The sequence below is a fragment of the Manis javanica genome, chromosome 14 (genome assembly GCF_040802235.1).
Source record: "Manis javanica isolate MJ-LG chromosome 14, MJ_LKY, whole genome shotgun sequence".
NCBI lineage: Eukaryota > Metazoa > Chordata > Mammalia > Pholidota > Manidae > Manis > Manis javanica.
In genome coordinates this window covers 87,705,355-87,730,770 of record NC_133169.1, presented here as the reverse complement: position 1 = coordinate 87,730,770, position 25,416 = coordinate 87,705,355, and the positions used below count along the sequence as shown (strand labels likewise).

Genomic DNA, 25,416 nt, shown 5'->3' with positions numbered 1-25,416 from the left:
CATATGTTATTTTCTTCCTTTGTGTTAGATTTTTCTAGCTTATTCAGATAAAAGCTTATATTATTGATTTTTAATCTTTTTTCTCATACGTGCCTCCAAAGTTTTAAAATTTCCCTCTAAGTACTGTTTTGATACATCAGATCTTAATTTTTGCTTAGTTCAAAATATATGGAAATTTCTGCTGTGAATTTTTTTCCCCCATGGATTATATTACTTAATTTGAAGAATTTGGGGATTTCTTGTTATATTTTTATTTCTGTCTTAATTCCACTATCGAAGCATATTGTGAGTCATTACAATTCTTTTAAAACTTTTTGAGGCTTACTTTATGACACAGAATATGGATAATTTTAAGATATTTCATATGCACATAAAAAGAATATGTATCTCTACTATGCAATGTAAGTCAGTTTATCCAAATATAATTACTGTATTTTTCCAATTTTTAATATTCTTTCTGTGTGTGTGTGTCTTCTTATTCTATCAGAAATGGAGAAAGTTGCATTAAGTCTCCTACTATGACTAAGAATTTGTATATTTCTCATTTATGTTCTCTTAATTTAACTTTATATATTGTGTAGTTATCTTAAGGGGATATATTCAAGCTCATGACTGACTTATTTCTGATAGATATACCTCTATCATTATGAAACATCTCTCTTCATCTCTAGCAATGCATCTTTCCTTAACAAGTAACATAAGAGTATCCCTTATGTTATGGGAATACAGCTATCTATACTAGGTTTATTTTAGTGTTTGTATTATATATCTTTTCCTATTTTTAAACTTCCAATCTTTCTGTGATATCACACACACACACACACTTACATGACAGTATATAGTTGAATTTTTCTTAAATCTAGTCTGATAATTTTGGTTGTTTAATTGGATTATTTAATGCAATTACAATTAATGTAATATTTTATATCATCCCATTTATATTTACCAACTAATTTTTTCCCTAAGATTTCTTTTTTCTGAATTATTCAGGTATTGGTCACTTTTCATTTTTTTCAGTCAGTTTTTAAGTATTCTTAAGTTTTAAGTTATTCTTATGATTATCCTAGAGATTCAGTATGTATCTAGTATGTATCTTTGATCTCTAAGAGTCTAATACAAATTATTGATTTTACCACTTCTATGAGAACGCTTAGAACCTTAGAACTCCTTAACTCCATTTATACCATTTGCCTTTTACATTATTATTGTCATGAAATTACATTTTATATATGTTTTAAATCCTTTAAGAAAGTACTATTTTTGCGTGGTATAATCAATATTAAATTTATATTTACCCTTCCTGTTGCTTTTCATTCCTTCCTGAGTCTGTGATTCCTTTAGAACTGTTTTCTTTTTGCCTAATGAGTTCCACTGTATTTCTTTTAGCATAGATGTGACTGTGATTTTGTTTGTGAATTTCATTTTTTTTGAGAGGGCATCTCTCATATTTATTGATCAAATGGTTGTTAACAACAATAAAATTCTGTCTAGGGGACTCAATGCACAATCATTAATCCACCCCAAGCCTAATTCTCAACAGTCTCCAATCTTCTGAAGCATAATGAACAAGTTCTTACATGGTGAACAGTGCAAGGGCAGTCATCACACATTTTTTGAAGGATATATTTTCTGGTACTATAATTCTAGTCTTTTTTTTCCCCCCAGACTTTAAAGGCATCATTTCCTTTCCTTGGATTTTGTGATTTATATTGAAAAGTCAGCTCTCCATTTGATTGATATTGCTTTAAAAGCAATGTGTCATTTTTATGTGGTTGCTTTTAAGATTTTCTCCTTGACTTTGGTTTTCAATAGCTTTCCTATAATATGCCTACGTGTGCTTTGTTTTTTATTTCTCCTGATTGGGTGTCCCTCAGCATCTTGAGGAGTGAAAGGTTTTCACCAATTTTGCAAAATTCTTGATTATTATCTTTTCAAACATTGCTTAGTCCCCATTCCTAGTCTTGTTCTTCTAAAATTACCATCATGTACATGTCAGAGTTTTTCATTATGTCCCACATGCCACTACCATTGTTTTCTGGATTCTTCATTATTTCTTTTCCCTGTGCTTCTATTTGGACATTTTATATTGGCCTGCCTTGCATTCACTAATCCTGTATTCCTTTATGTCTACTGTGCCATTAAACCATCTAAATGTTTTTTAATTCAGACATTATACTTTTCAGTTCTGTAATTTCCATTTTAAATTTAAATGATCTGGTGAAAGTCTCTTTTATCTGTTTTCTCTATTCTTTATATTTAACATATTAGTCATACTTATTTTAACATCGTTTTCAGTACATCCTAGTATCTGTTTCTTTTGTGGGTCTTTGTATTGTCTGTTTTTGCTCTAGATTTGTGTGTGTGTGTGTGTGTGTGTGTGTGTGTGTGTGTGTGCATGTGTGCACATGTGCCTACTGATTTTTTGTTAAATGCTGAACATTTATGTAAAAAGCTGTCCAGGATCCAGATAATACTATCTTCCTTCAGAAAGAGTTCATTTTTTTTCCTTTGTTAGCTTGATTGAGTCACATATAATCAAATTTCCTTAATCCAAACAGACATTGTGCTTAGTCAAGGGTCTTTGCAGTCCTGATAAGCACCTGACCCTCCAGAAGTTTCACTTGAGAACTTAACAGTCCCTTCCCATGGCAGGTTCTAAACCCTAAGCTTTTGCAGCACGACTATCAAAATTGCACCTTCTTTTTCAGAAAGTTTCCACTTATGTTTTTGGTCTTCCCTGGGATGTCCCTGATTTTGAACAGTATCCTCAAGGGGAAAATTGGCCATAAGCTTAAATCTTCACCTTCCAAAGGTTGTTACCCTATCCTTGGCAAGAGACTTTTGTCTGTTCTCAAACTTAGCAAATTCTCTCAGGACAGACTGATGAGTCAGTTCACATCTCCAAGGATTTTCCTTTTCAGAAATCTTAGGCCCTTCAGTTTCTATTATATCAACTGCTGTCTGTTGCTGCAAACAGATCATTTCTGAATTTTAAGCCAATTTTATAGTTGTTTCTGCTGTTAGATAAGCCATATAACATAGAAGCAGAATTACACCAAATATGTGCATGACTTTTAAACTCAGACTATTTAAAATCTCTATTTTGCAACTTTAGGTAGAAAGGAAAAGGGAGTGTACAAGTGATGTGGGCCTGTATTTCCTTCAGTAGAATTTCTGCCCCCAAAACTTCCTATATGCATGGCTAAAAATAATAACAAAGGAATTCTAAAAGGTGCACATGTAAGATGGATGTTAGCTGAACCTGTTGTGATAATCATATCACAATATATGTAAATCAAATTATCATGCTGTATGCCTTAATTTGCACAGTAAGTATATCAATTATTTCTCAATAAAGCTGGGGGGAAAAAGATGATAGGAGCATCTGAGAAAATACATGATTGAAATGGATATTGTTATCAAGTATTTGACCTCCATTATTTTTGTTTTGCAACAACTGGCTCTTTTTCATTAGGTATGCATTTTGTGGAAGGTATTTAGATCATGTTCACTACTAAATTATAATAACTAAATTTCAGAATGTTGATGTGTTTTACACCAAAGTCTGGTGGCAATCCTTAGCCAGTAAGGAAGGATCCATGCTTTATGAATACTCATATAATTCATGAAGTAATACACAAAGTCATTTGTAAATTTACTCACATAAATTCATAACAGTGGGTCCTGGGTATTTATTTGATCAATATCATCTGGGTGACTATAAAAATTGGACTTTCCTGGCATAAACAAAAAAAAAGTGGTCTTGGATTTTCATGTTGAAATACATTGGTGAAAACTTCAACCAGAATTCTTTTCATTAAACATAAAAGCTGTTTCATTTAAATAGCTAATAATGAGATGCCATTAAAACTGAATACCATATTTGTATTTAATTTTGTTCTTTTTATCACTTGTCATTTCAGTTTTCAGATTGGATAAAAGCTGTAAGCTGTGCTTCATGAATAACTCAAACTATCAGTAACTTCCTCTTTTTATTTTATTATATCCTTAGGAAAAAAGTAATTCAAGGAAAAGAGCAAATAATTAGATTCCAGCAGGATGGCATGTGAGATTTAAAAACAAATATTTAGGTTATAAATCAAGATCTTTAATTGCTCATATTGTGCCAGAAGTTCAACTAAGTGGTCTTATAGTTCTAGCCATATAATTTAGTTGGAAACCACAAGATCAGCTTACTTGATTATTGAACACAACATAAAGCAATTAGAGAGAAATTCATTTCTTATGTAATTTAATTTCCATTTCTATTCTTTTTGTCTTAAAGGATAAAATAATACTTATTTCTTAAAAATGAAATATCAGCATAATTGATAAATTTACAGAAAATACCTGAAAGCTACACTGAAAAACAAAACAAGATAACTGGGGTATTGAAAATAAATCATTATTTTGTTGCTGAAGGCTGTCCGTGTCTGCAGTGTAACTTAAAGTAAAATCTGCTATCACCCAATAATCAGACTTAAATAGACCAACTGAAACTCAGAAGAAATTCTCTGATTCTTTTGAATGGTGTGAGAAGGTACAGGAAAACCAAAAGAAACACATACACAAAACTACACTTGGTCAAAAGTAAGGGTAAGGAAGTGTATGATGCGCTTTATGTCTTGAATCCTTTGAAAGGATTTAAGGTTTATTTAAAGATCTGAGATTTGTTTTTAAAGATTTTACCAAGCAGTGACTTAGTTTTATTTAGTGAAAGTGATGCAAATTATAGAAGATTTTCTCCTCAATGATTGTTTACAAATGAGAATAATTTTTAAATTTCAATAATAACATTTATGGAGCACTTACAATGTGCTAAGTAGCAATCAAATGAATTTTAAAAATCTCCGGCATATATAGTGCTCACAATGGGAGGTCACAATTTTAGTGTATTATTTTAATGAAGTACATGCTTATGTACAATTTGGAAGAAACAAGGATGCTAAGATATGTGCTCATGGTTGTTCATCGGGCAAAGCCTGTAGGAAAGACAACAAGAAAGGCCAAGGGGGATGGAAAGCATTCCAAACACCTGGCCTTGCAAAGGTAAAGCTATAGAGTAAAGACAAGCACCACAAACATATAGAAATGCAGGATTACATGAAACCTTTAAAATGTTTCATCAAAAAGACATTAAGAACTTGATTTAATTAAATTTTCTCCTATTACTGAAGTAATTAATAGTTATGGAGAGATCAGTCATCAAAAGAAAGTCAAATATGAAGAAAAACATGACATCCAGTGTACCTAAAAGTTGCTAATTCCAATGAATATTAATAAGAGAAGAAACAGCATGATCAGTAACATACATAAGTCTGGAAGAGATATACATATTTAGACAACAATCCAATTCCTTAAAGGTATCGCAATCGGAGATAACTTTGCCAAAATTACAAGGGGCTGAGGACAAAATACAATGCTTAACTGAATACAAAGCTATTCCTGCAGTTGGGGTTTTCTTTAATTTCTCTCTCAGTGTCGTGAACCAAGAGGTTGGGGAACATTGGCTTCTGGAATTTGAACTCACCAGTCGTAGGTTCTCCAGCCAGGCACACCTCATAGCGGTAGGCCTGGCACAGCGTCCCGCCGCCGTTCACGTCCACCAGGTGGCCCGCAAGGCCGCCCCCGGGCCCCGAGCAGCCCCCCGCAGACGCCGCCCGGGCTCTCGCGCACAGCCGCGCCGCCACGACGCCCAGTACCGACAGCAGGAACAGCGACGACACCGCCGCCAGAGCCACCACCAAGGACACGGTGAGCGGCTCGGCCCGCGCCTGCTCGGCCGCCGCCTCGGCCCGCGGCAGGTGGGGCTGCGAGAAGCCGTCCACCAGCAGCACGTGCAGCGTGACGGTGGCCGACAGCGGCGGCTCGCCGTGGTCGCGCACCAGCACCGCCAGCCTGTGCCTGGGCGCGTCGCGCTCGCTCAGCTGCCGGGCCGTGCGCACCTCGCCGCTGGGCGCCCACACGCCGAACAGCCCGGGCTCCGTGGCCCTGAGCAGCTGGTACGACAGCCAGGCGTTCTGGCCCGAGTCGCCGTCCACCGCCACCACCTTGGTCACCAGGTAGCCCGCGTCGGCCGCGCGCGGCACCAGCTCGGTGCAGGGCGCAGAGCCGTTCTGCGGCGGGTACAGCACGACGGGCGCGTTGTCGTTGGCGTCCAGCACCTGCACGCGCACCAGCGCCCGGCTGCTCAGCGCCGGCGAGCCGCCGTCGGCCGCGCCCACGCCGAACTCGAAGGCGCGCAGCGCCTCGAAATCCAGGGGCCTCAGCGCGAACAGCTGCCCGGTGTCCGCGTTGATGGACACCAGCGAGGCCAGCGGCAGGCGCGCGTCGCCGGGCGGCAGCAGCGAGTAGGTGACCCGCGCGTTGGCTCCCGAGTCCGGGTCGGTGGCGCTCACGCTGCCGATGTGCAGGGCGGGGCCGTTGTTCTCGCGGACCCACAGGGTGTAGGCGCTTTGGCTGAAGGCCGGGGCGTTGTCGTTGACGTCGGCCACCTGCACGGAGATGCTGTGCTCGCTCTTCAGCTTGGGTGTCCCCAGGTCGGTGACGGTGATGGTGATGTTGTACTCGGACCTGTGCTCTCTGTCCAGGGGTCTCTCTGTTTCCAGAGTGTAGAAATTCTTGAAAGTTGGTTTTAGAATGAATGGCAGATTATCTGGAATAGAGCAAATCATCTTTCCATTGTCTCCAGAGTCTCTATCTCGAATTCTGAAGACAGAAACTACAGTCTCAGGAGCATTTTCTGGGATGGAGCTGGTGAGTGAAGATATGGTCAGTTCAGGGGCATTGTCGTTCACATCCACCACTTCTATGGCTACCGTGCCTTTTCCAGAAAGGCCTCCTCCATCTGTCGCCTCAATTTCCACGTGGTAAGACTTAATTTGTTCAAAATCCAATTTCTTTGTCAGTCGGATTTCTCCTGTGACTTCATTTATTGAGAAAGTTTGTTTAATTTCATCTGATGCTTGAAAGAAGCCATAGGAAACACTCCCGAAGTTTCCAGCATCTATGTCCCTAGCTAAGACACTAAGTATTGGGGTATCTAGGGGGCTGTTTTCCAGGACCTGTACCTCGTATGGGGTGTGCACAAACTCAGGAGCATTGTCATTGACGTCCATGATCAGTATTCGCACCGTGATGGTGCCAGATTTGGGGGGAGACCCACCGTCTAGAGCCATGAGAATTAAGCTGAGCTCAGACTGCTCCTCTCTGTCCAGGGCTTTGTCTTGCACCAAATCTGGGTATTTTTTGCCTTCACTATGATTGCGAGTGAGAATGTGAAAATGAGAATTGGGGCTGATAGTGTATTTTTGAAGACCATTGTTTCCCACATCTAAATCCTGAGCTGATTTCAATGGAAACAGAGTCCCTGGCAGGCTGTTTTCTGGTATTTTCAAGAGCATTTCCCTAGTCGGGAATACTGGGGAGTGGTCATTTATGTCCTGGATTGATAATTCTCCTTCAAAAAACTGCACCGGTGTTTCCAGGAGCACTTGGAAATGCAGGACACACGGTTCAATGGGACCACACAGCTCTTCCCGGTCTATTTTCTCCCTCAAAAGCAAATCTCCTGTCTGACGATCCAGCCGCAAGCGCTGCTTGTCATCGTCAGACACCACCCGGGCCGACCGGGCGGCCAGTTCCCCGACTTCCAGGCCCAGATCCTTGGTCAGATGCGCTACAAATGAGCCGCTCTCTGTTTCTTCCAGCACAGAATAATGAATAGGCTCTGGGCGAGACTGAGACAAGATCACCATCAAAATAAAGGCCATCACTTGCCTGTTCGGTTGAATTCCCTCTAGCGTCTTCATGTTGGTGCCAGAGTCCTTACATCCAGTCCCCTCAGCAACCACAAAAAGACTCGAGATATTCGGTGGAATCCTCACAAAGTTGTTTTTTATCTTAAATTTGTTTAGTATATCACAACCCAAATTCGTTGGTAATCCAGTACTGCTGGCCAAGCTCCTTCCGGGTGTTTCGATTCCTCCTTGCAACAAAGGAACACTAGAGCTTTTAGGGCTTTTTTCACAATCTTAGCCTGCAGCGCCACCCTGCGTCTTGACTGAGAAATTAATGTTCTCAAGGCATAGGATATTTTATGTGTCCAAATGCAAGCTGTTCTTAAAAGTGCGTAGAGCTTTTACAAACTTTGTTTTTCCACTAAATTATATGATTTATAAGGCCATTCCATTACATTGCATGAGCTAGAATATTGTGAGCACCAAGCAAGAGGATATTTCGGTCTCTGCTCACCCTAATCATGGAACTTCAAAGAACTCCACTTCCCCTTTGAATAATCTAACCAGAAGAGATAAACTTTTATAAAATTAGAATTCATAATAGTCCTATCTGCTTATTTCCAACTATGTGAGGAATTTGTGATGATACAAAAGTTTAACGGGTTCTGTATCACGTGGTCTCTGGGAGACTATTTTTCAAAGAAAGGTTCGGTTTTCCTAGTCTGGCGTACAAATAGTAATATAGTTGAATGAAAAAGCACTTTGCTTTGTTAGAAGTGCCTGTACAGTGTGAACTTGCAGTACATTTGGAAGGAAGTCAGAGAGTACTGGAGTCAGATTCTTAGATCTAGAGAGTAAATGAAAGGGGTTTACAGGTAAGGAAATTTAATCTCAGAGGGTGATAGGACTTGATCATCCCATCTGACTTATCAGGATAATATCAAGACAAAATCAAGTGAGTAAAAATCATAGAATTTTGTTAAGATAAAGGCTTTAAGCTTAAACTTATTCAGCTAGATAGATACCTATATTTTATAGTGCATGGCTTCTTACTACATTCATATTCCTTGACCAGCTGATTTGGGGGAAAACAAGAAGCCGTCATTTAAACTATGTTAATCTGTGAGCAGAGTGCCTCAAGCCTTGTCTACTTATATATGGTGAAAAGGAGACACTTTCTTATAAAATGGATTCCAGCACAGTATGCAGCTATTTCAATTGCTCTGATCTAGTGAGTTAACTGAGACACAGTTAACCAGTTTAGTGGTTACAATTAGTATATTGAATAGAGTACCACTCATTCCGGCACATATGGGATTTCCTCTCTTAAAATACCTTGTAATTTATGTAATATCTTGGTATGGTAACAGAGGGTAACTGCACTTACCATAGTGAGCATTTAGCAATGTATATAATTAGTGAATCACCAACTGTACACCTGAAGTCAATATAATATTGTTTATCAACTACTTCCAATAACAAATTTTAAATAAGTATCTTGTAATTTAATTATCTAACTTAATAGAGTAAAATTTACAATTCACAGTAAATGAGTTATTTAAAAGCATGCCAATAGATTCTGATAGTGATAGAAAGTATTAGGCAAATATTTTTGAAAGAAGCCTGGACTGTAGTCGTCATTTGATATATGCCAATTGAATAAAATTAATTAATCCATTCTAATGATTATGTTTCTGCCTACACAAGATTATTGTCATATCATACATTCAGCCATGAACAGGTCTCCAACTGAATACAGAATTCTAAGAGATGAGAGTATAATACGTGCTAAGCAGTATTCAATTACACTTACTCTGATTCAAGTTCTATTAATTTCTATAAAAGATGTAGCAATGACAATAAAATTAATGCTAATACACTTTAGAATTTTCTTTCACATCTAAAGAAAATCAGAAGAGATTCAATGTGTATCAAAATTAAGTAAAATAAATATGTACTGAAAAGAATGAAAACAAAGATTATTTTAGATATAAATGGAAAACAAATATCTGTGCAAAAGAAAGAGAAAATTGGTCGTGTTATAGTAACCAAGTCCTACATAGTTAGAGTTCAGAACAAAGTTTAAACTGTTATTTTGTTTTTTTATTCCTGTATGTTGACATGAATACTGTTGCAAATCAGCTCTTCAGTTCCTTTTGTCAATCTAAGGTACATGAAATCTGGAGTCACTTTGTTAATACTGCTGGAGTCACTTCGTTAATACTTTGTTGAGGATTTTTGCATCTATAGTTATAATGGATATTGGTATTTCATTTTCTTGTGTTATCTTTGGTTTTGACATCAGGGTAATACTCGCCTCAGAGAATAAATAGGGAAGTGATCTCTGCTCCTCTTTTTAAAACAAATTTGTGAAGGGTTGGTGTTAATTCATTAAACATTTGGTAGAATTCACCACTGAAGCCATCTGTGCCTCGGATTTTCTTTGTGAAAAGTTTTCTTATTACTGATACATCTTGCTGAATAGGATAAGACATTCACAATGAAGAAATCCTTTCTCCCAGAAAAACAGAAACTTAAGCAAAAAAAAAAAAAAAAAAGAACTCAAAATGACATTTAGAGAATACAGTTTTAATTTATTACAAACCCCAAATGTTCTAGAACTTGAGTTTCTCATCGAAGTCTTTCCTCATGGAAAAGTCAGCATATATTGGGTAGAGACAACTGACTTTAGAAATATGAATGCATTTGTCCCTGATATTCCAGTCAGAAACTTCTCAAATTAATAATTCTGGAGCTAAGTCCCAGTGATGTTGATATCCTCAAAGTGCTCAGAAAATGGCCTCATGAGCAGCAGTCCACTGTAGGTTTCCTGTTCATCCTCTGCCTGAGCACCATTGAACAGGAACAGAGAGCAGTAAATGATGGACATAGCTAGGTGATATCAATGATCAAGTGAATAGGAGCTTGTCAGCCTGGGTTGACTTCTGTGAGTGGTTCCAGGCATGGAAGGTAGGACTGGGATAGGTTCTAGACCAGGTATGGCATGATTAGGCCAAACAGAGGTGGCTTCTAGTTGTCCTTAGTAACAGCACCACTTTGTGCCTGGCTGTGCCTATCACTTAGGAGCTAGATATGCTTCAGTGCTCCACACTGGGGGCCAGGTTGTGAGCCCCCACGCTAAACACCAATACTCTGAGGCCTCAAGTCAATGATAAAACTGCTTGAGGTCTACCTTAAGTTGCCAGCCAGGTCACCACCTTGTTCTACCTGGCACCCCCTCAAAGTAAAGAATTTCCTTGCAACAGATTTTCTTGGTCATCCAGCAAGTTGTGTGTGTCACCCAGGACACCACGTACAACATTTCATGCATATTAATCAAGACCATGATTTTTTTCCTGTAGGCAATCTCCCTGTATCAATTACTGCAGATGCAATTCAATTTTCTTCAAAATCAGTTGATTTAATTTGAAGATTGAAGTGTAAAAAATGTTGCCATTAGCTCCCATGTGTACTGCCTTAACAGACACCATAGCAACTGAAAAGTAGAGGGTAACATTCTCTGAGAATTTTGCCTCAAGGAGCAATGCCACCAAGGGAGACAGGGACTCAAACACAATGTTAGGTGTTGGTCCAGAACTTCCACCTACGTGTGGCAAAGTAGAGCTAAGCTTCTTAATTAAGACTTGGTTTGTAGAGCTTGGAGCTGGAACCACCTGGAGACTTCTCCTTCCTCCCTTTTGTAAGGCCACCAAACCAGTACTTTATGATGAAAATCTCCAATAGGAGCTGGATTCTCAATAAACTATCACCAAGCATGTGAGGAAGACTAACAGCATGAGAAAATGGGCTCAAAAATGAAAGAATGTATATATAAGAAATAGAGATTCAAAACAATATGGAAAGAACTTTAAGTGAAAGATATGTAATTCCCTCAAACAAAAAAGAAGGGCAAAAAAAAAAACCGTGATTAGAGTCCCCTTCCAGGCAATTAAAACCCTTTTTATGTGTCAAAAAACAAAAACACAAAAAAGGAATTAGCAATCGTGAAAAAAAGAGCAAGTTGTTGTGCAAATCTGCCAAATAGATATTTTTAAAAGGAAAACTATATTTACTCAAACAAACAAAAATCAGTATACTGCGTGAACTCAGGTTGGGACCTAGGAAGTATCAGAACATCAAGAGAATAAGGAAAAAATCTAAAAGAGAATAAAGAAGTTTATAGATTAAAAAAATAAGAACTAGACTAATATCAGGCTTTTCATCAACAGAGTTGAGTACCAAAGGAACAGACAGAAAAAGAGTTCAAATTTAAATCTATGATCAAACTATTGGCTAAGAATATGAGTATTACACATAGAAAATAACTGAATTATGACTTACAGATTTCCAGCTTTAAAACATATAAAAATCTGCTTCAGAAAGCTAAAGGACTCCTAGAATAAATGAGTGAGATGTGTAGAAAAACTGACATATATTTTAAAGTCCTACTTTGCAAGAAAGCCATATTTAAAAATTAAAGAAGATGTATAAAATGTATGGTAAGTTACTTTACTAGTTTTAATGAGTGATATTTGAATACAGTCTTTTAACAACCCTCATAAAAGTTTAAAATTCATTTTCAACACTTTGCTTTTCAGTTTAAAAATTAGGTTGTGAATGTTAAGGAAATACTGAAATAATTTATGAATTGATATGTTTTCAGATAGAAAAAAAGGGAGAATACACCCTATCTAGAAATATGTTTTGAAAATAAATGAATGATTGGCTATTTTAAAGTTAATTCAAAGCCTTTGTGATCTTGCAAAATGCACTTCGTTTTGATACATTGAAGACCAACCAAAATTCAATAGAATAACCAATTAGAGACCTCAAATACAGAATTCAGAAAGTTAATTTGATGAATTCAGAGTGTTGGAAATTGGCATTGTTTTATAAATTACTTGTATTTCATTTCTTCTTTGTCTTTGAAATCAAAGATGTGAGAAAGCTCAATCTGAAACCTACTTGGAGATTAACACGTTATTTTAGTGTTCTCCTAATTTCCAGAAAGGAGGCCACTAAGTAATACATTGGTTCTATAGAGTTTGGAATTATGTTCTTAAATGCCATACCTCTTTGCATGTAGACAGTTTTTAAAATTTCAGTGTGGAGATAAGTTCCAAGTAAACAAGTCCTTGAAAAATTGATTGATTTTCCAAGTATTTAAAAAATTATTTATTCAACAAATATTCAAACATCTACTATGTGTGAGGCATTTTGCTATGTGCTGGAGATGCAAATCTGAATAAAACAGAAATAGACTCTAAGTTCCTTAGAGTACTAATAAGGTTATTTAGTGCATTCTGGGGTAAGGGGCTCAAGTTTTTCTTTGATTTCTCTTACTTTCTGAATATTAGAATATACTGAGAGGTCAATTTGGAAATAACTCACAATAATGGATTTACCAGTCTTCTTAGAAGAAAAAATTACTAAAAAATTATTATTAACATAGAAAGTCATCCTTTTTATCTTGTGCCAGAATTTCAGTTCGTGGAATTCCAAAAAGTGGCAGCAGTAGTTAGCACTATACATGTGATACCTTCTCTGCACTTGATAATAAAGTTTTTTTATTTAAAAAATGAGATAAAGGTTTTTAAAATTGTCTTTAAATAAAAAGGTGAAAGGTTTTGACAGCCCAGAATTGAAAGCAACTTTGAAGCAGGAGTAAAGTATAATTGTTTCCAATCTTCAAATTTAGTCCAGATGATCTTTTCTGACCTCACTAAATGTTGTTCACTTTCTCAATATGTGAAATCCATGCATCTACTAAATTAGTTGTATACTACCAACTAATAGCATCTGTTCTCTTTTCTGGGCCTCAATGAGTCCTCAGCGTATAGCCCCTCCAACTTCAGTACCACGTCATATGCCATACTGGTGCAAACAAGAACTTCCCTTTATGTCCACTATGGGATACTTCTCTGGCTCTGATACTACCTGGAACTAAGCTAGCCAAATAAAGAGACTCTTGACCAGAACTCTTCACCCCTTTCCTCTCTCCATAAAAATTCATCTAGTTATGAAAAGAAGAAAAAAAATCTGAGAGAGCCAGATTTAGACATCTCTACAAAGTAATAAGTAAAAGGAAATATTCTCTTTCCACTGCTTATTAAGGATTCATATATTTGATTCTCAGTGATATAAAATGACACCATTTACACATACACTTAATTGAAAGCATGTCAATCTTAAATTCCTTCTCTCTTTTGGGAATTTTCAAAATCTTTGAGAAACCTCAGTTCTCTTTCTTCTAGTCACATATTCAATTCCTGCAAAGCTCTGTTCCTCTAGATGAGTAAATGCCTATGAGGAGAAAATTTGTTTTCTTAACATCTCTAATTGGGCACTAAATATTTTGTTACTTAAATATGTTTTTCTATTTCCCTCAAAATAACCATAAAAGCTTATGTTTGGTTGTTTCCAGACTTTACTCAGTTATAGCTGATTCACACTTTCATAATGATATTGCTCTCCTCTTTAGAACGTCCTATTCTTGTATATCTTTTATTAATTACACTGTAAGAGGTCAAACGCTGATGTGGTTGGACTATGTTTATCCCTGAAGGACCATGTATAATCTTGAGCCATGTCAGGTTGAATTCTGAAAGAGGGAACCAAGACAGGCAAAATATCTTGCTCACATAATGTCATATAAATGCAAAGTATATATTAATTTAAAAGTAGGAATGGGACACCACTTCTATGATAAAGCATTTAGAGACTGTGTGTGTGTGTACTTTCATGCCATTAAAAAATTCGGCCCTCAGGTTGATAACATTTGTATGTCAGAATTTATAGACCGAATTGTCATCTCACCTGATGCATGACTGAGCAATGTTTTCATGCCAAATGGAAAAGCACAATCACTTGTTCAAAATGCCTTAGGTGTAATTCTTTTCCTCAGTCATCATGAATACAGCTGAGGCAAATTTAAGAATAATCTGCCCTATTGGCCAATAAGTGTATGCAATATTGAGATATGAATTGCAAATGTCAAAACAGAATGAATTGAATGTATTACTTTCATTTGAGGACTATACCCCTAAAAGATGGTACATCTTAAAACACATTATCTATCCACAAACTTCGTTAACCACAGACAAAGCTGATTCAGGAATATTATGACAAACATTATCTGACTGTATTGAACAGGGTAAATTGTAAGATTGGTCATTTGGAACTCTCTACATTGCTTTGGACATCGAATTTAATGAGTTCTTTAAAATAAACCTATTTGAAATCATTATTAAAAGATTCATTTATTCTCGCTCATCGATTAGAAGAATAGGACGCATTAAGACTGCATTAGTAACACAGGATGCAGATGAAAAAAGAACATGCAAAGATTACCAACCAACACAGAAAGTAAAATCCACATATAAAGAAGTGTTATATCAACTAAAGATTCTTGATTTAAAAATAAAACATTCATAGGAAAACAACCACGTTTTGATTATTCTGTTAATAATATACTTGTTCAGTGTCTCGAACCAGACCATTGGGGAGAACTGGTTTGAGAAATTTGAACTCGCCGGTCCCCGAGCCTCCCGACAGGCACACCTCATAGCGGTAGGCCTGGCACAGCGTCCCGCCGCCGTTCACGTCCACCAGGTGGCCCGCAAGGCCGTCCCCGGGCCCCGAGCAGCCCCCCGCAGACGCCGCCCGGGCCCTCGCGCACAGCCGCGCCGCCACGACGCCCAGCACCGACAGCAGGAAGAGCGACGACACCGCCGCTAGGGCCACCACCAAGGACACGGTGAGCGGCTCGGCCCGCGCCTGCTCGGCCGCCGCCTCGGCCCGCGGCAGGTGGGGCTGCGAGAAGCCGTCCACCAGCAGCACGTGCAGCGTGACGGTGGCCGACAGCGGCGGCTCGCCGTGGTCGCGCACCAGCACCGCCAGCCTGTGCCTGGGCGCGTCGCGCTCGCTCAGCTGCCGGGCCGTGCGCACCTCGCCGCTGGGCGCCCACACGCCGAACAGCCCGGGCTCCGTGGCCCTGAGCAGCTGGTACGACAGCCAGGCGTTCTGGCCCGAGTCGCCGTCCACCGCCACCACCTTGGTCACCAGGTAGCCCGCGTCGGCCGCGCGCGGCACCAGCTCGGTGCAGGGCGCAGAGCCGTTCTGCGGCGGGTACAGCACGACGGGCGCGTTGTCGTTGGCGTCCAGCACCTGCACGCGCACCAGCGCCCGGCTGCTCAGCGCCGGCGAGCCGCCGTCGGCCGCGCCCACGCCGAACTCGAAGGCGCGCAGCGCCTCGAAATCCAGGGACCTCAGCGCGAACAGCTGCCCGGTGTCCGCGTTGATGGACACCAGCGAGGCCAGCGGCAGGCGCGCGTCGCCGGGCGGCAGCAGCGAGTAGGTGACCCGCGCGTTGGCTCCCGAGTCCGGGTCGGTGGCGCTCACGCTGCCGATGTGCAGGGCGGGGCCGTTGTTCTCGCGGACCCACAGGGTGTAGGCGCTTTGGCTGAAGGCCGGGGCGTTGTCGTTGACGTCGGCCACCTGCACGGAGATGCTGTGCTCGCTCTTCAGCCTGGGTGTCCCCAGGTCGGTGACGGTGACGGTGATGTTGTACTCGGCTTCGCTCTCTCTGTCCAACGCTCCTTTCGACACCAGGGTATAAAAATTCCCTTCAGATGGTTTCAGGACAAAGGGGAGATCGTTCTCTATGGAACACATCATTCTCCCATTGTCTCCAGAGTCTAGATCAGAAACACTGAAAATGGCCACCACAGTCTCTGGCGAATTCTCAGGGATAGGGCTAGTAATTGAGGACAAGGTCAGTTCAGGTGGGTTGTCGTTCACATCAACCACTTGAATTATCACTGTTGATTTTCCCGAAAGGCCTCCGCCATCCTTGGCTTCAATGTCGACCTCATAAGTATTAATCGCTTCAAAATTCAAACATTTGACTAGTTGGATATCCCCAGTAATCTGATTTAGTTTAAAAGTTTTGCGAATTTCTTCAGAAGCATGAAAAAATGCGTATGATATTGTTCCAAAATTTCCCGTATCTAAATCCGAGGCTGAGACGGTGACAATAACAGAGTTAATGGGGGTGTTCTCTGGAATTTGAACCTCATAGAGGGACAGCGTAAATTCTGGGGCGTTGTCGTTTATGTCTAAGACCAGGATGCGGATCTGGGCGATCCCAGACCGGTGTGGGGAGCCGCCATCCAGGGCCGTGAGCGTCAAAGTGAGCTCCGGCTGCTCCTCGCGGTCCAAAGCTTTATCCAACACTAGTTCTGGGTACTTTCTTCCATCCCTACGACTGCGTGTGAGAACGTGGAAATGTGAATTAGGAGTGATAGTGTAGTTTTGGAGACTGTTTCTTCCCACATCCAAGTCCTCAGCATTTCCCAAAGGAATTGCTGTTCCTCGTGGAGTGCTTTCGAGGAGTTCGAGCTGCATTTCATTTTCAAAGAATATCGGAGAGTGGTCATTTACATCTATGACCTGGAGCTCATTTGTAATAAACTGCAAAGGGTTTTGCAATAATATCTGAAAATGCAGTATGCATGGCTCTGTGAAGCTGCATAGCTCCTCCCGGTCCAATTTCTCCTGCAGGAGCAAATCGCCAGTCTGATGGTTGAGCTGAAAATGCTGCTTGCTCCCTTTACACACAACTTGGGCCCCCCTCGCGGCCAGTTCCCCTGCCCGCAACCCTAGGTCCTTCGCTAAGTTGGCTATTAAAAAGCCCCTCTCTTTTTCCTCAGCCACAGAGTAGCGTCTTGACTCAGACCCAGCCAGAGACCCACCCAAAAAAACAAAGAGAAACAGGACTTGCCTTTGTCTAAGAAAGCGCTCCCTTCTGGCCTCCATTGCACTTTCCGCCATGCTCTCCCAGGAAATACTACCACGCTGAGCCTCCGATAGCGCTAGGTAACGCCAAATCTTTTGCCTCCCAATCTTTGAAGAAGGCTTAGAGAATAAGCCCTACAAGGACTCAGATTTGCTTGCTTAAAAATCTGCCCGGGCTCACAACCCCGAGTTTACCGCACGGGGTCGGTGCGTCACAGAGTACCAGACTGCTGGTGGCTCAATTCACCTTCTTAGTCAACAGCGCCACCATGCGTTCGCTCGCGGTTTTAAAATCTTGGAGAAAGTGACCGGGCTTTCTCCTTACTTCACAGTAATTTTACAATTATTGGTTACATCTGTCTAACTGTGCTTTACCTGTGGAAACAGGTAGTTGTTGAGTTTGCAGAAGTTAGGCATATAATGGTCACAAGACAGACCATATCTCTACATCTTACACAGTTTTCCATCTAATGGGGTGAAGAGACAATATAAACATGTTCAAACAGCATGAGAAGTCTTATACATGAAATGTATCGAGTGCTTTGGGAGCACGCAATAGGGGGACCAACTTAATGCGTGGTTTGAGAAAATTTCTCCAATGAAGTGCCATTTAATCTGGAACGTGAATGATGAATTTGCCAGGCTGACTAACGTGGGAAGATTTCATACCTTAGAAACTGGTATGTGAAGGCCCTGGGACAATAAAGCATTGCTATTGTAGAAAATAGAAGGACAAGGTGCCCAGAACTTTATCTCAAGAAATGAGTGGGAATAGAAGGCTGGGGCCAAATAATGTGTGCTTGGATTTTATTCTAAGAATAAAAGGAAGATATTGCAAGGTTTTAGGCAGAGAAATGAAACAACACAAATATGTGTTCAATGTAGCTTATTTACAACTATCAGGATGTTCCATTAAGGTTTTTGTCTATTAAGCTTACACTTAATATTACTGATACTAAAAATAACAGCATTACACTTCAATATCTTTACATTATTTCATTTGATCATAACTGCAAACTATTTAAACAGCTGTTGTTATCTTTTGGTGGGGAGACAGAATGTGACTTATCCAAGATCCTACAGGTAATAAGTTGATCAGAGACTCTGGGTATCAAGATAATGCTCTATACCACTGCTACTCTCCAAATGAGACATTTAGAATTCGTATTAGAATTTTAATAGTATAGCTCATTCAAATAAACATAAAATGATATAAAAATTTTTCAACAGGCTGAAGAACATTAAGAATGAAAAATTAATTTTAACGTATGGATCGGATATTGGACTGGAAGAAATAAAAAAATTGGACAAGTCATTTAGGGAATTATAGAAGGAAATTTAAATTATAAAATTGAAAACAATTTCATATGTATTCCTTAAGCTAATGGGCAGGAAAAAGACAAACAGGAAGAGAAAAAGGAAGAAATGTATTGAAGGAAAGTGGCAACAGGGATTGTTAACTGCATCATGTTTGAATAACAGTGGTCAGTTCAACTAATAACCAAAAAGTATACATATAATTCATTATACATCAGAGAGCACTTCATTCCAGCAAAATTTTGTCCTGGAGTATTTTAGTGTATTTAATTATCAATATATCACAGGTGAAATAACAACACTTCTTTCAGTCAATCATTCAAAAATTTTATTAGAAACCTACAATTTTCCAGTCATTGTGCTAATCATGCAATAAATGGGGAGCTATTAAGAAACACAGCTTAATCTAAAAAGAAAAAAGTATTGAAAAATCTAGGAAACTGAAAGCAGAAAACCAGAAGTCAGTGGGGGGGGGGGAAAGAATGGGGAGTGCAAAATAAATCTCTTTTCCACAGGCTTATTTCCGATTGAATCATAAATGCTCCAGAAAATTTGGAAAGATGCAATGCCAAACAACATTTGGAGTTTCTAAAATATGGTCAAGGACAAAGACATATATTCCCTTAAACCCCTATATTTTAGCTAAAAGTTAATAGATGATTTTAATAATTAAAACTGATTTTTAAAAAAGAGGGCATTGAGTAAGTCGAGGTGAATTTTTTTTGAGATAGCATGTAGAATTAGCATGTCTTTGAAAATGACTGGACATGGGCTATTGAACTGCACTTTAGAATATTAGTGGTTGATTTATTGAGCACTTTTAGCATGAGTTGTTTGTGGAATACAATAGTCAAGGTTCTCACAATCTCTAAAGAATCATCATGTATGGACACTTTAAAGAAGTATATATTTAGAAAAATGTGAGGGTGCTTTGTTATTCATGACTACACCTATGTTAACGGTTTTAGCCAATGTGAATCCACAGGATAAAAGTTACAGTAGCCTAAGAGAATATACAAACACAAATATTCTTGGCTCTAAAAATAACCCCGTGTAGTGACAGCAAACATTTAAAAATGTTGAAAGGCAAAATTACCTAGGAATTGTGGAAGGTGAGTTTGGAAAAAGTTGCTATAACTTCAAGACTTCTGAAAATACAAAACTTACTTTCACACTTTAGAATCTGAATTAAGTTAAACTAAGAGTAACCAACAATAAGAATGCAAACATTTACCACAGAGCAAAACATTTAGGAACACCAATTACATGCACTGAATTGGAATGAAGATAGATACATTTCAACGGTGCAAGGCAGTAAATAAACCCCAATGAGCAAGGCAGTTAAGAAAAAAAACATTTCCACAGTTTAATTGAGACTAGGTTCAGTAGCCTCTTATTAAAACGTAACGGAATTAAAAGCTATCCCTGAAACGGGTTTGTCTCACTAACCCCTTTCCTCGCCCTGAGAGAGGAAGCTGGGGAGAATCGGTTTGAGGAACTTGAACTCGCCGGTCCCCGAGCCTCCCGACAGGCACACCTCATAGCGGTAGGCCTGGCACAGCGTCCCGCCGCCGCTCACGTCCACCAGGTGGCCCGCAAGGCCGCCCCCGGGCCCCGAGCAGACCCCCGCAGACGCCGCCCGGGCCCTCGCGCACAGCCGCGCCGCCACGACGCCCAGCACCGACAGCAGGAACAGCGACGACACCGCCGCCAGGGCCACCACCAAGGACACGGTGAGCGGCTCGGCCCGCGCCTGCTCGGCCGCCGCCTCGGCCCGCGGCAGGTGGGGCTGCGAGAAGCCGTCCACCAGCAGCACGTGCAGCGTGACGGTGGCCGAAAGCGGCGGCTCGCCGTGGTCGCGCACCAGCACCGCCAGCCTGTGCCTGGGCGCGTCGCGCTCGCTCAGCTGCCGGGCCGTGCGCACCTCGCCGCTGGGCGCCCACACGCCGAACAGCCCGGGCTCCGTGGCCCTGAGCAGCTGGTACGACAGCCAGGCGTTCTGGCCCGAGTCGCCGTCCACCGCCACCACCTTGGTCACCAGGTAGCCCGCGTCGGCCGCGCGCGGCACCAGCTCGGTGCAGGGCGCAGAGCCGTTCTGCGGCGGGTACAGCACGACGGGCGCGTTGTCGTTGGCGTCCAGCACCTGCACGCGCACCAGCGCCCGGCTGCTCAGCGCCGGCGAGCCGCCGTCGGCCGCGCCCACGCCGAACTCGAAGGCGCGCAGCGCCTCGAAATCCAGGGGCCTCAGCGCGAACAGCTGCCCGGTGTCCGCGCTGATGGACACCAGCGAGGCCAGCGGCAGGCGCGCGTCGCCGGGCGGCAGCAGCGAGTAGGTGACCTGCGCGTTGACGCCCGAGTCCGGGTCGGTGGCGCTCACGCTGCCGATGTGCAGGGCGGGGCCGTTGTTCTCGCGGACCCACAGGGTGTAGGCGCTTTGGCTGAAGGCCGGGGCGTTGTCGTTGACGTCGGCCACCTGCACGGAGATGCTGTGCTCGCTCTTCAGCCTGGGTGTCCCCAGGTCGGTGACGGTGATGGTGATGTTGTACTCGGATCTGTGCTCTCTGTCCAGGGCTGTGGTTGTCACCAGAGTGTAAAAATTCTCAACAGAAGGCTTAAGGATGAAAGGGAGATCGTCTTGAATGGAGCAAACCATCCTTCCATTGTCTCCTGAGTCCGGATCAGAGACGCTGAATACAGCAATTATGGTTTCCTGCAAATTTTCTGGAATCTCACTGATAAGTGTTGATACTGTCAGTTCTGGAGGGTTGTCATTCAAATCCATCACTTGGACAAACACCACGCAACTTCCAGAAAGCCCTCCTCCATCTATCGCTTGAATATTTAATGTGTAAGTCTGAATGGATTCGAAATCCAGTTCGTGTGTCAAAAGGAGTTCTCCCGATTTTTCATTTATTCGAAAAGTTCTTCGAATATCTTCAGAGGCTTGGGAAAATACGTAAGATATTTCTCCATAAGCTCCAATGTCTAAATCTCTAGCAGAAACAATGACAATCTGGGATCCAATGGGGCTGTTTTCCCGAATTTGCACCTCATAGAGCATCTTTTCAAACTCGGGAGTGTTATCATTGATGTCCAAGACTTCAATGCGGACCAGGGCAGTGCCAGACCTGGGTGGAGTGCCGCCGTCCAGTGCTGTGAGGGTTAATCTGATCTCAGACTGTTCCTCTCGATCCAGCGCTTTGTCCAGCACCAGCTGCGGTAGTATGCCATCTGCGCTATTTTGTAATTTAAGGTGGAAGTGGGACGTGGGGCTGACCGTGTAACTTCGGAGACTGTTGCTTCCTACATCTAAGTCCTGGGCACGTTCTATTAGGAAAGTGGTTCCGGGGTTGATACTTTCTGAAATTTTCAAAATTATTTCTTTGTCTAGGAAAACTGGGGAATGATCATTGATGTCCATAATCCATAGGTCAGCCTGAAAAAACTGCAAGGGATTTTCTAGCAATACCTGGAAAGGTAGTACACAGGGCTCGGTAGCGCCGCATAACTCCTCCCGGTCCACTTTCTCATTTAACAACAAATCCCCGGTGTGCCTATCGAATTGCAAACTCATTTTTTTCCCTTTGGAAACGACCCGAGGCCCTCGCGCAGCTAGCTCGCCTAACTCCAGGCCCAGGTCTTTTAACAAATTGGCCACAAAGGAGCCACCCTCCGTTTCCTCGGCCACTGAATAGTGCCTCGGTTCGGAACCAGCCTGAGCTATGCCCAGCAAAACAAAGAATATCAAGACTTGCCTTTGTTTCTGAAAGCATTGCTTTTCCTCTCCGGCGTCCATCGGTCCTGTCTCCCAGCAAACCCGACCCACCTCTGGCTCACTTGGTCGCTGATTTTTTCTCCCAGTATCTCGCAGACACTGGGATAAATGGGGTCGCCCAGAGCCCCGATTTCCCGAGCGACTGCCTTAGAAAGCCTCCTCTTCTGCTTGCTTTTTTTGCTGAGCTTCTGGTGCAAGGAGGGTCGGCTGGTAGCCTTCTTTCTCCTACTTCTAATGCTGCAGCGCCACCCCGCGTCCTTGTCGAATATTTATTTTATACAAAACATTAAGAAAATCCCAATCCTTTCTTTCAGATCGATGGCCATCTAAATGGAGTACTTCCACGTAGTGTCTCTCAAGGTGTAGAAGTCTTTGCGTTTGGAAAGGCTTTTTCATTGCATCCATAACGACATGGAAAGCACAGGCAAATTTCTATTCCAGTTTTCTCATGGATCCAAGCCACTCTTTTAAAACTGGGAGAAATCAACTTCAGAAACTGGAAGGGAGTAACTTAGTCCTAGGATGAAAGAAAGCTTGTGCCTAGGCAAAAAAATGAAAAAAAAATTGCCCAGTTTTTATTCAGAGCTTCGGCAAGGTGCATCTCCGTTGTAGTTAGGTGACCATCCTCACTCTCAGGACCAACCAAAAAGTATACACCCGGGAAAACCACAGAATTCAATGAGGACATTCTCATGGACACAAATAGTTTCCCTACTCATTTATCTCTTTTGCACTGCTCGCACTTCACATTTCCCTGAAATTTTCTGCGTTTGAGTCACATGAAAGTCTCCAAAAGTAGCTGGATTAATTTCTTCTTGTGAATGTGTTGTTATTTTTATTTTCCTTTTTAACAGTTAAGAACTTTCTTTTTAACATATCTTCAATTCAATTATCACATCTACAACGTTAATAATTTCACAGTATCAAATACTCAGTAAATACTGAAATTTTTCCAGTTGTTTTTTAAATGACTTTTTAGAGGTAATTTGTTAGATCTGGTAACAAACAAGGTATACATGTTGCAGTTTGTTAAGTTTTCTAAATTTCTTTTTGTGTTTAAAAGCATTTTGATAAAAAGGAGTGAGTTATCAAGTCAAAAAAGACATGGAGGAAATGTAAGTGGATATTGCTTGGTGAGAGAAACTGGTCTGAAAAGGCTATACTCTGTTATTCCAACTACATGTCATTTTGGAAAGGCAAAAGTATAAACACATTAAAAAGACTAATGCCAGGGAGGGGGAGGGGAACATGAGATAAACCAGGGGATTTAGTAATTGAAACACTTTATGATACTGTAATGATGGATACATGACATGGATTTGTCGAACCCATTGGACTGTACAACACGAAGATTCAACCCTAATGTAAAATACAGACTTTAGTTATTAATAATGGATCAGTATTTTCCACCAATTATAACAAAAGGAACACACTAAGGCAAGATGCTAATACTAGGGGAAACTGTGAGTGGGTAAAATGAGTATATGGCAACTCTGTATTATCTGCTCAATTTTCTGTAAAACCTAAACTGCTCTAAAAAGTAATGTCTATTAATTAAATATTTGTATTATAAAATAGTTCCAATATATAGAAATGTTAGAAGAACTATAACAAACATTATTATACCCTCCATTCAAATTAAAAATGTTTTGTCTTGCCATATTTGTTCTACCTATATTTTGTTCTACACACACATACCCCTTTTCTTGCTGACTTATTTGAAAAAAGCCTGAATACATTGTGACACTTCACCTCTGAATATTTCAGCAGGGATTTCCTGAGTATAAGAACATTATCCCACATAATCATAATGCTACTAGCACACATTACGTAATAAGTGATAATTCTGTATTATTAAATCCAGTCCCTTTTAAATCTCATTAATTATTCTTTCATTATCCCTCCAAATTCTCTAATTTTCTCCAACTTTAATAAGAATTCATATTCACTCTTGAGTTCCTTTTACAAATGCACTGTTTTAACCACTTATTATAAGGAATGTCTTAGAAAATTTCTTTCTTAATCAAGTTGCATAATTGTATTGGGTGTTACATTGATTTATTCTAGAATAGTTTCATCTTTTATGTTAATGAATTTTTTTAAGTAACCAGACCAGTTGTCTTGTAGGATGTCCTACACTCTGAATTCTTGTTTCCTTGTGGTGTCATTTAACTTGTTCCTCTATCCCCTGCATTTCCAGAAAACTGGAATGGATGATTCATTAAATGTAACAATGGCATAACATTTTTTAAAGCTCTCACTTATTTTCTGTAATTCAGTTTTAAAAAATGGACAATCATAGGCTCCCTTTCTTAACATTTAGAAATAAATATCTGTATTTTATTGATATTATTTTTTGCTTTTAATAAATTACTTAAAAAGGCATTTTTGCTATTATTATTCAAAATATTTTAATTCATCGACATTGAGCATTTAACACAATTCACCCAGATGAATAAAACTCAAGACCCAAGTCCTTAAAAACAGCGCTTTATATGGGCTGCCAAACTTAGTTAAGGTCAGAAACAGATGTAGTGAATGAAGGTCACTTATATCATAAAGGTCAATAGTGACTGACAGATCACTTGAAAATTTAACCAAGCATATGTTTATTTTGTTTTGGTAGGTTCTCTGAACTAAAGCAGCTATGATGAATTTTTGGATAATAGAGAAGGAAGTAGGAAATATGAAGAAAATTACAAAATCTAGCACACCTCTCACAAGCTGAAGAATTAAAAACTTAATACCAAAGATTTCAGAGGAAAAATACTCAAGAACATATTAGGTTTT

At 40.5% G+C, this 25,416-nt stretch overlaps 3 protein-coding genes across 4 annotated transcripts in view; all 3 read right to left on the bottom strand.

Annotated features, from left to right (window-relative positions):
- The window catches only part of LOC108395096 (protocadherin beta-4-like), a 95,877-nt gene extending 87,897 nt beyond the window's left edge, over positions 1 to 7,980 (bottom strand). The window contains exon 1 of one of the 2 annotated variants that reach the window (XM_037016571.2): positions 5,531 to 7,980. In XM_037016571.2, the coding sequence (XP_036872466.2) occupies positions 5,531 to 7,811 (2,281 nt within the window). In that variant the 5' untranslated portion in view covers positions 7,812 to 7,980. Of the gene's footprint in view, positions 1 to 1,447 lie in introns of those variants that run through there. The other variant, XM_073221848.1, reaches the window with a different exon arrangement.
- Positions 7,981 to 10,427: 2,447 nt separating this feature from the next.
- Positions 10,428 to 17,785, bottom strand: PCDHB3 (protocadherin beta 3). Its single transcript, XM_037016580.2, has one exon. The coding sequence runs from the start codon at positions 17,568 to 17,570 to the stop codon at positions 15,201 to 15,203; it is 2,370 nt and encodes a 789-aa protein (XP_036872475.2). The 5' UTR covers positions 17,571 to 17,785; the 3' UTR covers positions 10,428 to 15,200.
- Positions 17,786 to 19,179: 1,394 nt separating this feature from the next.
- On the bottom strand, positions 19,180 to 24,921 carry PCDHB2 (protocadherin beta 2). Its single transcript, XM_037016581.2, has one exon. It carries the CDS (start codon positions 22,645 to 22,647, stop codon positions 20,296 to 20,298), a length of 2,352 nt encoding a protein of 783 aa, XP_036872476.2. The 5' UTR covers positions 22,648 to 24,921; the 3' UTR covers positions 19,180 to 20,295.
- Positions 24,922 to 25,416: the final 495 nt, after the last annotated feature.